We start from the raw sequence: 12,188 nt of genomic DNA on the forward strand, positions 1-12,188 counted from the left end.
TCTGATTTCTATCATTCTGGAGACAGTCAGTTGACATGGAGAATGACTTTAAAAATTTCTAACTTTTTTCCCAAATAGTGAGATCTACTCTAAAATGAAAATTTCCCTGCTACTAATGTAATTTTCATGAAGTAGCCAGGGTTTCTGCTTGAAATACTCAAATGCTGACTTTTTCCTAATGGGGTAGCTTTTCAGATCTCTGACATCATTCTCTGTGTCAAATTTAAGGTCTTCATTGAATATACTCCATTTGTTTTCTTATTGTTTTAAGTCCTTCCATTACTCAGAATTGATTGCATGTTGTACACATGGTCATGATCTTCACGTTTGCTTTATCCAAAGTAAATTTTAAGGCTTCTCTGAAAGACCTAAGAAAAGGCAGAGCATTCTGCCTGCTTGTGCAGATGTTTCCCAGCTGCTGGTTTTCCATGTTTCTTCTCTGACGATGCCATTCTTTTTTCTGGGGATTTCAGAATCTGTGAAATTTTTGCTTCTGAGAAAGACAGGCAGTGCATCTTTTGAGTATTTTGCTGTAAGTTTACCGAGTCCACAGGTAATGACTTTGGGAAGGGAAGGAAAGAGAGTCTAGAGGGAGAGAAAGGCAAGACAAGAAGTCTTGTGGATCCTTAGTGTGGGAATCTTAGTCTGACGCAGGCCATTTCTTTTTTTTCTTATATAAGTTAATAAAAACACTAACAGCAGAATATCCTACATGGTGAATTTTCAAACATGCAGAGCTATCCTCTCAGATGCTCCTCCACCACTGGAGCACCAGTGGTACAAGTGGGTAGCACCACCTGCTGGCATTGCCTTCTGAAAGCTATGTAAAATTGCCCTGAAAGGTAAGACTAGAATGCCTTAAGCAGTGTTTATCTAGCAAATCTTGTATACTAACAGCTAGTGGTGTGTAGATAAACTTCCAGTCATGGCCAAAAACCCAGGGCCGCAGTGATCCTCACTGCAATTCCTCAACATGACTAAATGATTGCTTTGGGTAAATCTTAATGTACTTCAGTCAAAGAAAGATAAAGTAGAGTAATTCAGTCTCAATGAATCGCGTGGCATGAAATATCTAGCACAAGATGTTTCAAAGAAGGTACATTACTATTAAGTAGATGATTAAATAGGTGGGTTTTTTCCACTTTGTTCCACTGAACTTTTGAGTCTTGCAATATATGCATGCACGCAGTACAAGCAAGAGTTGGAGGAGCAGTGAAGCCTCATAAATGCTTGTGTGCATCTGTTTAAGAAATCGAAAGCATTGCTTTAATTACGTATTGCTAATTATAATAAGCAAGTTTGCTAATTATAATAAGCAAGGGAGCAAGAACACCTGGGTGGTTTCCTAAAATTTCCTGTGATCATCCAGCTCACCTAGCTGAAGCATTGAGAGGGCTGGAATTACCCTGGCAGGAGTGCACATCAGGAGCAAACGCTGAAGGACTTCCACTTCTCTGTGAGCTTCCTTTTTGGGGTGGCTGTGGTTCAGTCCTGTCAAACTTGCTGTGAATTCTCTCTGAAGGAGACAGGAGCAAGTATTGAAATTCCCAGTGCATTTGCTTATGGTTCACTGCCAATCTGAACTGCAGCAACATGCCGGTAACTGCGGATCTTGGGCTCTCTATTGCTCTTCAGTGAAAAAAGGGCAATTGAAAAAATACTTTTATATCGTAAATACCATTTAATGAACAAATGCTAAGCTAAGGTGGAATTCCAATTCCACTTCCAATTTCTAGTTCCACTTACTTATTATTTCCTTGCAAATGACGCTATGCTAGATGCAGGAGCTGTACTCAGAAATGAGAAGGCTGACCCTTGTGCCTTCTGCATTCATTCACCACATCAGAAAGGGCTGCCATACATTATTAAGGATTCTCTACCTTAATTTTTTTTTTTTTAAATGTATCTTAGAACTGGAGGAGCTCTGATTAGGTAAACATGCAGGCTTCTGATCCTGAAATGAGGTCTGAGGAGGCAACCCATAGCTAGCCATGCTCTGTGGGTGCCTGATCACAGCTGGTGCTTGGCAAGCTGAGTCCTTGTGAAACATTGGGGTGCAACCAGCTGCACTTCTTGGTGCTTTCTGTGTGAAGTAAGATATGCAGAAAATGTTTGAAGAGAGTCAGATTTCTTAAGTTGATGCTTAACATCCTTTTTTGCTATGCCTGGTTCAGGCAAACACAGAGGCAGTAGCAAAGGAGAAGTGATTACACAACTTCTTGGTACGTGAACCACAGGTGGGATGCTATCCAAGCTCACCTGAATTGTTGGGAGAGACCACCTTTGCTCATGCAGAATATAATTAAGATAGCCATCACCTCTCTTAGGCCCTGATACCAATGAGGTAGCTCATTAGGGTAGCATGGAAGCTTCTGTAGTGAATTACAGGGGAAAATAAAAAACAACAAACCGGAACTGCATCAGGCAGCTTCTGTGATAACTGAGCGTATTCAAAATACCCAGAGGGAAGAATGTGTGCTTTCTTTTTATAATCATTGTGATGTAAATGCTTTCCTATTGAGGTGCTGCCTATGATAGGCAGTTAGCTCTTTGTTCATCAGATTTTGCTTCTATGAGATCCTGAAGCATGGCCGTCAGTGGGAGCCTGGCTATTTAATTCCAGTGAGTCAGGCTTGTGGTGTGCTCACTTCTGCAAGCATTCAGACTCGGACTTTGAACAACCCTGGGATGGACGGGGGATTTGAGGCAGGCTAAAGACTCTCTATCGTATTTGGACAGTTCTGTGAAGCTAGAAGGACAGTATTTAATGATACAGTGATGTCACCCATATAGTTCTCAAAAGATTAAGTAGTGTCAGCTCCAGTCTATGCTGAATGCACAGAAGGATAATAAGCTTACTCACTGGGTTCATATTTTATTACCACTGTCAAATCTTTTTTTTTTTTTTAACAAAAATCATTGACTGTCTTAACTGCTGAGCTTATACAAGTCCATTGTAATTTTTTCAGTGATTAAATATTAAAACAGAGTGTAATTTCAGAGGAAATAAATTTAGAGCAGACCACTTTGTTCTTTAGCAGAGGATCTCTGCTCCTGTCACTTAAGATAGGGAGCAAACATTCTTCCCTTCAATAGCACAATTATTCAAAAATGTTTGCAAGAATCCCTTTGTAGAATTTGTGCTTGTTTTAGAGTCAATCTTTTATTCCAAAAGGAAGATAAAGATAGGTTTAAGATTCAACAGCTGACAAAGTAGCGCAGCTTCACAAATGAAATTTGGAGTTGAAGGAGCCTGATTGTATGTGAAAGTTACATAAAAATGAAGGTGTTTCACTGTGGCATTTAAGTTTTAAGATTTCCAAATCTCCTATCTTTCAACAAATTCTGATGCCTTACCTTTACAGCCTTTGGAGGTACTTCTTTGTGAAGTGAAAAAGAGTACTTGGATGCTCTTAGTTTCTTAAGCATGTCTTAACATGCAACATTTGTGTTTTCATTTTAACAGATGTTATTTTTTAAATTAATAGCTTTCGCTAAAGTCAGTAGATTTTGAGAACATCATGTTTTTACACTGTAAGACACTGAAAAATAAATGTCTGTTTAGATCAGGAATAGCTGCAGACCCTTAGCACATGGCGGCTTCTTTGATGTGGGTGTAATGTCTTTTCCATATGAAATGTAAGAAGAGGTACTTTTGAGTTTAGTTGCCTTTTTCATAGCATTTTTTTTTGCTATTCTTCTTGTTTTCTTTTCAGCTTATTAGTGTATATTGGAAATCAACTTTTTTGGGGGAATGCTATATTATTCTTGGAATGCTGAATGCCATCTATAATCTAATGGGATTTTTTTTTCAGTGTGAAAGTCTCCTAGACCTGCTCTTGAAGTGTTCTAAGCATATTATTAATCCTAAGCATGCACTCATTGAACTTTACCTTTAAAATGCAGTAAAAGTATCTCTTTATGCTGAATGTTTGATGTGCTTTAGTACCCATCAGTGATGAAGAGGAAGGAGGCATTCTCTTTGATAACATTGCCAAATCTGCCATTGACCCCTTTGACACCTCTTCTGGATCTGTACAGCTGATTGCTATCAAACCTGTGGCACTACCTGCTGTTCATGCTGCATCAGATAGAAGTCAGGAATCTGCCATCATTAATGGAGAGGTAAGGACCATCTGATAATGTCTGCAGCTATTTCCTTGGCTCTATCCAGAGGTGGCATCATCTTAAGCCTATTGGAGTTGGGGGTTAGTAGGAACTTTTCTCTCTGATTCTGTATAAAGCTCCAGGTACCATTGTGGGCTCCGAGGTCAAAGAATTTAAATCTGTTTCCTTATTGCGTATGTGAATGTATGTGACCTTGGAAGAGGCAACTTTCTATGTTATAAACTTCTTAATATCCTTCCGCTTTATCATATTCATTTTAAGAGAACAAGTAATAAGGGCAGAGAGATCAAGATCTTTCTCCGTGTGAATTTTGTAGGTAAACTTGGAGACTGTAGATCATCTGGATCCCAATCTACCCTTTCTATACTGAGCAGTACTTCTCATTCAAAGTGAGAAGGCATAGAGCAGGACCATGGCTTTGCTCAATCTGCATTCCAGCCTGTGCACAGAGGGCACAGCTGTTTCCTGGGAACAAGGTGGAATGGCAAAGATTGAGATGCTGACTAAAAACCATGCTTTGACTCCTATACTTGTGTATTGAGATTATGTAGGTCTTTTTTTGAGAAATACATTCACAAAGAATTGAGGTTCATATGGGGGGCTGATTCAGGATCAGCCTGAATCTCTCTGCTGCTGTTCTGTGTGCTGCCACCAGAAACGCAGTAACAGACGGTGTCATGGCTCTCCCATGTGGGCCTGGATTAAGCAGTGTGTCATGGTCCATTTCATGCTTGTATTTTAAGCTCAGATGTGCCACATAGTTTCTAAACGCAGGGAAAGGCTTATCTAGAATTCATCATTTATATAAGCCAACAGAATGATGTTCCTAGCTTCTATGCACTTTTCTGTACATACATATTCTGGAAACTGTGAGAGGAATGTAGAATTGCCTCTGAAATGAGCAAATCCCAAGCAAATTACTACCTTTCCCCTAACCAACAATGTGAAGAGAAGATTATTATGTTTTTTTTTAATACTTAGAAGTGTCCATAGGAATGTGACATGCACCAGGTCAGACAAAATACCCAGTTTATTTTAGGTTTTTATTTCTGATAGGGTCCCAGAACAAATTTCTGAGATAACCATACATGAGCCTATGATGACATCTCACCAAAATACTTCCCCAGCCATCAGCGATGAATTATTTGTGGTTTTCTTTAGCCAGAGGTGATGGCTCAGTACTTCCTGGACCCTGCAGTGATTTTCATTAGTGACTTCTCCCCAGTGTCCCCAGAAGCAAGTACTGCTTTGGGTCACAGCAACTGACTAACATAATCAGTGTTTTTCTTCGGTGGGTGTATCTGAGTCACTGTTTAGATGGTATATAGATTTTAGGCTAAAATTATTTAACCATCTGCCAAACCATAAAAAATGCAGCAACTCTGTTCACTTGCAGTTCCTCGCTGCTTACAGATGGCACGGTGTGGTACAGAAAGCACTCTGTAAAATGACACATGAAGCGCATCAAACATGCTCTAAGAGTACTGTTTGGAAGCAGTCAGCCCAGCACCGTCCTCAGAACATCTTTTTGCCTTTTAGGTGAACAAGGCTTTGAAGCAGAAGTCCGATATAGAGCATTACCGCAACAAGCTGCGTTTGAAAGCCAAGAGGAAGGGGTACTATGATTTCCCACAGGTTGACAACAGCAAGGGGTTGACAGACAGAAAAAGGATGTATGAGAAAAACCAGAAAGAAATTGACCATATTTTGGATCCCGATCCAGATGTTTCATCTCCGTTTGCTGAGCCTAAGAACAGGTGAGACTTTTTATATGCAGTTCTTCCTCTGGGACAAAACTTGCTGTCCAGCGTTTTTGAAGAATTGGAAGGTCTGTTCTTAAGTAGGCAAATGTTTGCTGATTGATCCCTCCTACTTCATGAAGACAATCAACATAGCCTGTGATTCTTTATGAAGGAACGTAATCTGATAAAAATGGCATGTGATTAAAAAGAAGTAAATTGAAAGGCAAAGAAAATACGGGAAGGGGCTGTTCCAAGTTTTTCTGTCATTTTCTAAGTAAATAAAAAAAGCAGTATAATTTTTAATTATACTATTATAATTTTCGGAAATACGGAGAGTAGACTTAAGCCAGAAAGTTAGCATGTGAATTATTTTCCGAAGTTCAGTGATGTTATTATTTTGGTACTATCTTTATCCGAATGTAGCTATTGCAGTAGGCATAGGGGATTGCAGCCTCTACAGTGCCTGCATATTCAGTAAATCCTGCAGGAATATCCACAAGAATGTGCATGTGCCTTCCTGTGTCCTAAACAGAGAGAGTCATAATTCAGGTGAATTACCTGTAACGTGAAGCTAGCAGGTTAAGTAACAATACTATGGTCTGGTTAATGCTTCGTTGTCTTTTGAAAGTAACATAGCAATATTTGTCTCCTTGCTTTAAAAATGAGAGGGTGAGGTAAGTGCCAACTCTGCCTGTGTAGGTGGATGGACCTGCTCTGCTGCTGGGTGCTCCTTGATACACAAGTTGACACATTCAAAGGAGGAGATGACACCAGTCCTAGCCAGTGTAGCCCAAGAGAGGGATGGCGTAGTATTCAGTTTCCTCCTTCTTAGGGATGATGAAAATGCAAGAGGGAAAGACTTACTAAAGAGCGTGTGTGCCATTACATCCCTTATCACAAAGGCTCTGATTCTTGCTGTGAATGGGGACTAGCAGTAGTTGATCTACAAGAGGAAATTAAAGTACATTTGCTCTGGAAACGGTACTTTTGCCTTGAGGTATGGTCTTGCATCTCCTGGAAAGTTCAGTCCAAAGTTTTCCTGTGGAAAAACGGTGTTTTCAGATGAAAAAGACTGTAATGATAATTATTAAAGCAGTTTTGATCCAGAATGTGAGCAACAACTGCAATCAGGTGTACTTTTTTAGGCGTAGAGTCAAATGACAGCCCTTGATGGACTGGTGACAGTGTTGCACGGTCCAATAGAGAATAAAGGTGGTGGCTTAACAAGGTGTTTTACATCCTTGCTGGAAGGCCTCAGGCATGAATTTCTTGTGCTGCTTTCTAGTGAGTAGGGAATAAACTGCTTCAAAAGCAATGGAAAGTTAATACACTGAACCCTTAGCATGCAGGAGTCCCGCTCTGTCTGCGGTCTGTCATGAGATGCAAATGAAAAAAATAAGAATTCTGTTATGGCTGTGGTGCACGTATAGTGAAGGACTTAGGCATTACTTTGGATGTTTATGCTGTGGCACGTGGGAAATGATTAAACTACTGCACATGAAGCTTTAATGCTAACCGTCTGCTCTTTGTTAAATATACAAATGCTTGCTTGCTCGTGTGCCAATGTGCTGAAAGGTTCACAAACGCTTATTTTTTCCCTGTGTGCTTTCTAATGTGCTGTGTAGATCTGTCATAGTCTATTTGAGATTGTAATTACTGGCATCATAGAAACTGCTCGAAGGCAGGTGCACTACTGTAGAGAAATGATTCCCTTCTGTGGCTGAACCATAAGAGACTGGATTTACTTGTTGAATATATAGTCTATATCTGTACGTAGTGAGAAATAGGAACCACTTACGACACATTTCTCTATAAAGATGCTAAGCATTTTGAGAACGTTACAGATGTTACAGATGTTTAAGAACTTCTTGCCAACAGATGTGTTCTGAAGTCTGTATTAAAACTGGATGTGCTAACACACACATTGCAGCATTTTTTGCCTTCAGTTTGCAAGTAAAAGAATGATGACTAAAACAACCTACTTCTAGAGGAATACCTTGAATAAAACTTCAAGGTAATGTGGCTTAAGTTACTGCTGAATGAATCAACACAATTGTGTTTCCGTAATGAAATAAAAACTCTTTTACAGTGATCAAGGTTAGGGTGAAATGAAAATACTGGATTCACAGTGTTTCCTGCTTTGTATAATTGTTTGGATGACTATTGTTACAGCACATAAGCATCTATTTTAAAATGTTTTCTTTTAAATCATTAAGAAGTTAGTCAAAGATCTCAAAATTTCTAGGGAAAAGTCTGTTTTCCTTTTTTTCCCCTCTTTTGTGTGTATTCCACTGGCTTAAATAATGTTATTCCAACATTTCCAAAATACAGTGGATAAGACAGGTGCAGCTGATTGCATTATTCAAGATCACTTTTGCAATTTGGTTTTGTTTGAAATGCTGTTGAAAAGTGATTTACAGCAAATCGCCATTTAATAGTTTGATTTGTTCAAGAACAAACATTTTTTGTGCTCTTGGTTCTTTTGAGTTTTCTGCACGTTAAAATTAATGTTATAAAATGTTTCAGTTGTGCTCCCAGGAGGCATTCGCTAACCCATTTGAATGCCAGTTGTTAGTGTTCATACCTCCTTTCTCATTAGTAAAGCTTTCACAAATGAGCTAATTGGCAGTCTCCAGGCAGTTTTTTTTTTTTAAAGATGTTTCTGATTATACCTCCTATTCTGAGTTTTTCCTTAATAGTTTGTAATCAGGTCAAGAATCTGCATATGTTAGAGAGTTGTGTACCTGAAACCCTTATAAGATATCACAACTGCATCAACCAAGTATTAATGTGCCTGTTATGAACCTTGTACAGAATTTGAGATCTTCAATGCAGGAACATAAAAATTGCCAGATCTGATTTACTTAGTTTAATGAGAAATATAAAGCTTGGTTGCTGTTGAGTTTGATTTCTTTTTTTTGGCCTATGCTTTATCCATCCTGATTTGTGTAAACGTCGGTCTCTCTGGGTCTTTTGTAACTCTCTTTCTGCCTGTTAACCTTAACCTCAAGGCTTTTACCTCCAAGATGCCCCAGAGAATTTCTAAGAGCTGGTCACTAAAATCTCTGTAAATGTAGCAGTTCTGAATTTTTCTTTGTAAATCTATCCTGGTTTCATTGTAAGAAATATTGATGTGGCATCTTGCAAGCAGTTTCCTCCCACTCCTGTCTGTATTCTCATACGCTTTGCTGGATGTTTGTTTCAATGGAACATTGTTCCACTTCTTTCTCACTGCTCACAATTTGTCACCGAAATCTCTGCCCCCCATCTGAGTGTGTGAAAGGTGTTACTTTTTTTAGGAACAGCACCTACTTAAATTTAAAAAATAAAGTCATACCAACTAACACTGAAAGGGTTCTGATATCTTCTAGGGACGTATTTTATTTGATAAACTCCACCATAGGGTGCCTGTATCTTAATTTTACTTTCTTTACTAGCAAGCAAAATTTCCAATCTCTCTAAATTACAGTTGATTTCTGGGAGTTCCATATACCTCCTATAATAAAGTGACATCTTCTTTATGATCTTTATGATGACAAAATAATTTTTGTTTATATTCTGTTAATTTTACCATTTTGTTGTCTGATGTCTTATAGGCAACAGATGAAGAACTCCATATACAGAAGCCGTCAGTCTTTGAACAGTCCTAGCCCAGGAGAAACTGAGATGGATCTCCTAGTGACTCGAGAAAGACCTAGGCGTGGAATCCGTAACAGTGGATATGATGTAAGTGTATCAGGTGTATCCTGTGAAATTGGCTCGGCCAAGACTTAGTTCATTCCTGAAAATGGAAAACTGTTGATAAGCTCCAAGCCGGAGTGTCCTCGGGTGCTTGACCTTACAGGACTTTATGTGCACTCAGCATCCTGAAAGAGGCTCAGGATATTCTGAGCACAAACTGCTGAACATACTTTATACTTTACATCATTTTGTTGTCTGAAATGGAGACAAAATGTTCTCGGAACATTATTACAAAAATACTGATTTTTGAATTTAGATAGTTCTTTCAAGTATGCAACTGCTTGCAGGATACCAATATCTTTTCAATGTAATTAAAATCCTATTTTTTCTTTACCCCTTATGCTGCTCTCTTGATTCAGAAGAATGGACAACCAACTTCTAGGAATTGCACTGAAGTCCAGATGTCAGTGGTTTGTGGAAAACCCCTAGGAAATAGCCACATTCTTGTTCTCCTCTTACTATCTCAGAACTGGGAGAATTTTGAATATTTAAATGTTAAAACCAGGCAGAGTAGATTCTGCACTGGTTTATGGTCCAAGGAACTCACACAGCCAGCATAAGTTTAGGGTAGTTGTTTTGTGCAAGGTGAACATACACTGGGTCTAAGTTGACACAGCATGCACCCAAAGTGAAGATGAAAAAAAGCCCATACTCCTAAGGTAAAGTAGAGTTTTTCAGTCCATTACGTATACAGAAAGCTGTAGCACAGCCATCCCTGAAGATCGATTCCTGTAGAAGATCTAAGCATTTCTGGAAAATGAGAAAGTTAATCTGGTGATTGTTCATCCAACTTGGTTAATTGTTAACTGTCAGCTGGCAGGGATGTATTTTTAGCAAGGTGAATGAATTTATCAAGGTCAAGGAATGTGTTCAGGAAAGTTTATTTTACAGAATTAAGTGGGGCAGATAGTGATTTTGGAAGTCAGCTTTTGAATTTTTGAAAATCATTTCCTGCATATTGACACTTCCCATCAGATTGTATGAGTCAGGCTGTGCCGTGTAATTGGAATGACTGCCTCACTGCTTTCTGAGGCATAAGAATATATTACACTAACCTGCAAAAAAAAAAAAAAAAAGAGACAAAATGAAAGAAATGGAAAGAACAGCCCTGTTGCACTTAAAACAGCCTACATTTTGCAAAAAAAGAAAGGTTTTTGTGTTTATCCTGCTTATGTGTTAACTCTCTTAATAGTTCATCATCAAGCTGGACTTTCCTCTGTATTCTAAAATCAGGTGTTTCAAGAAGAGCCTGGAATTTCTTTATTGTACTAAAACGTAGTTTCTCATAGGTAAAATCTTTCTGAAATGAATGTTAAAAGCACTCTAGCAGCACACATGGCCCCCTGCCAATAGTGCAAAATGAGCATGTCATATACGTATCCAAGTGTATGTTAGAAATACACTTGGATATGTTGTGTAAATTGCATAGAAAAGATTTTCAAGTAAAATTTTTAAAAGCCCAGCAAGTGGTATAATGAGCTCGTGCAGGCTCATGATCTCCTCAGCATAGTTACAGTCTCTGACAACAGCATATCTCACACAAGATTCCCTTGCTTTTCTTTTTGCACTGTGGCAGAGGGAATTGTCTCTGGTGTAGTCTTTTTTTTTTTTTTTTTTTTTTTTAACTGGTAAGTTACATAAAATTCTCTTTGACTGTGCTGCAGATTCACTGCAGTGCACCTCTTCGAACAGTGGAAGTATTTTTGTCTGAAAGCAGAAAAATGCCATGGGAAAATGGAACAGGATGTTGAAATCTAGTTCTCCAGCCTCTGCTTGCAGTGTGGGCTGATCTCCCTCCTCCTATTTGAGCTACCTTGGTGCTTTGCCAAGCTTTTGACAGGCTTGCTCTCTCAGGCACAAGCTGGCGCTTAAATCTGCGTTAATGCATGGAATCCATGTTGATCCCATCATGGTGCTTCAAAACACCACTAAGTCTGAGCTCTGGAGATGGGTGTAAGTATTTCAGACATTTAGAGCTGAGGTATTGGCCCAGAGGAATTATTTTATTGGATTAGTTTCTTCAGCTGTTAGGGCTATGTGGCGGTCCACTGAGAAAAGGTGTTAAAAAGCTCAGTAATGCTATAATGTGTTTATGAATTAGGGCTGCTTTGTATGCTGGACCTCGTGTCCTTTCTTTTTTACCTAATAACATCTTGTACAGTGTTTTGACATCTGCTTTGCTGTTTTAAAGGATCCACTCTTTTAACCTTCTCCTTCTACTACATGATTTAATATCAATTTCACCAACACAGCATGAAAGTTGTTTGATAAGCCATTCCAAATGAGGAAATTCATGAAGCGGATACCCTGCGTTACCTTCAAGTCATGAGATTTTTTGAAGAATAACAAATTGCTTTTTATTTTTTGAGCTGTTACCAGCCTGCCTAGGATATGTGGTGTTTCAGCTTCCCAGCCATGACCAATGGTGGTGGTTACGTGTGGGGTTTTTGTTTGGTTTTTAAATAAAATAGATTGTTTCCCTAGAATATTGAAGAAAGCTTGAGAACGGTCAGATCGACACACACGACAAAATCACAATGGTTTTTGGGTGATCTGCCCAGTTTTGCCCTGCTCTGT

The 12,188-nt window shown here is 38.9% G+C and overlaps 1 protein-coding gene across 8 annotated transcripts in view; it reads left to right on the forward strand.

Annotated features, from left to right (window-relative positions):
• Positions 1-12,188, forward strand: part of KIAA1549L (KIAA1549 like) — a 299,878-nt gene that overhangs the window by 71,534 nt on the left and 216,156 nt on the right. For all 8 annotated transcript variants that reach the window (XR_008209514.1, XM_052695633.1, XM_052695632.1 and 5 more), the window contains 3 exons: positions 3,947-4,125; positions 5,668-5,885; positions 9,467-9,596. Coding sequence is in view for 7 of the 8 variants with exons in the window: in XM_052695633.1 (XP_052551593.1) it covers positions 3,947-4,125; positions 5,668-5,885; positions 9,467-9,596 (527 nt within the window). In the remaining variant the exon portion in view is untranslated. The remainder of the gene's footprint in view (positions 1-3,946; positions 4,126-5,667; positions 5,886-9,466; positions 9,597-12,188) is intronic.

Source organism: Tympanuchus pallidicinctus, unplaced genomic scaffold (assembly GCF_026119805.1).
Source record: "Tympanuchus pallidicinctus isolate F22 unplaced genomic scaffold, pur_lepc_1.0 scaffold3, whole genome shotgun sequence".
Taxonomy (NCBI): domain Eukaryota; kingdom Metazoa; phylum Chordata; class Aves; order Galliformes; family Phasianidae; genus Tympanuchus; species Tympanuchus pallidicinctus.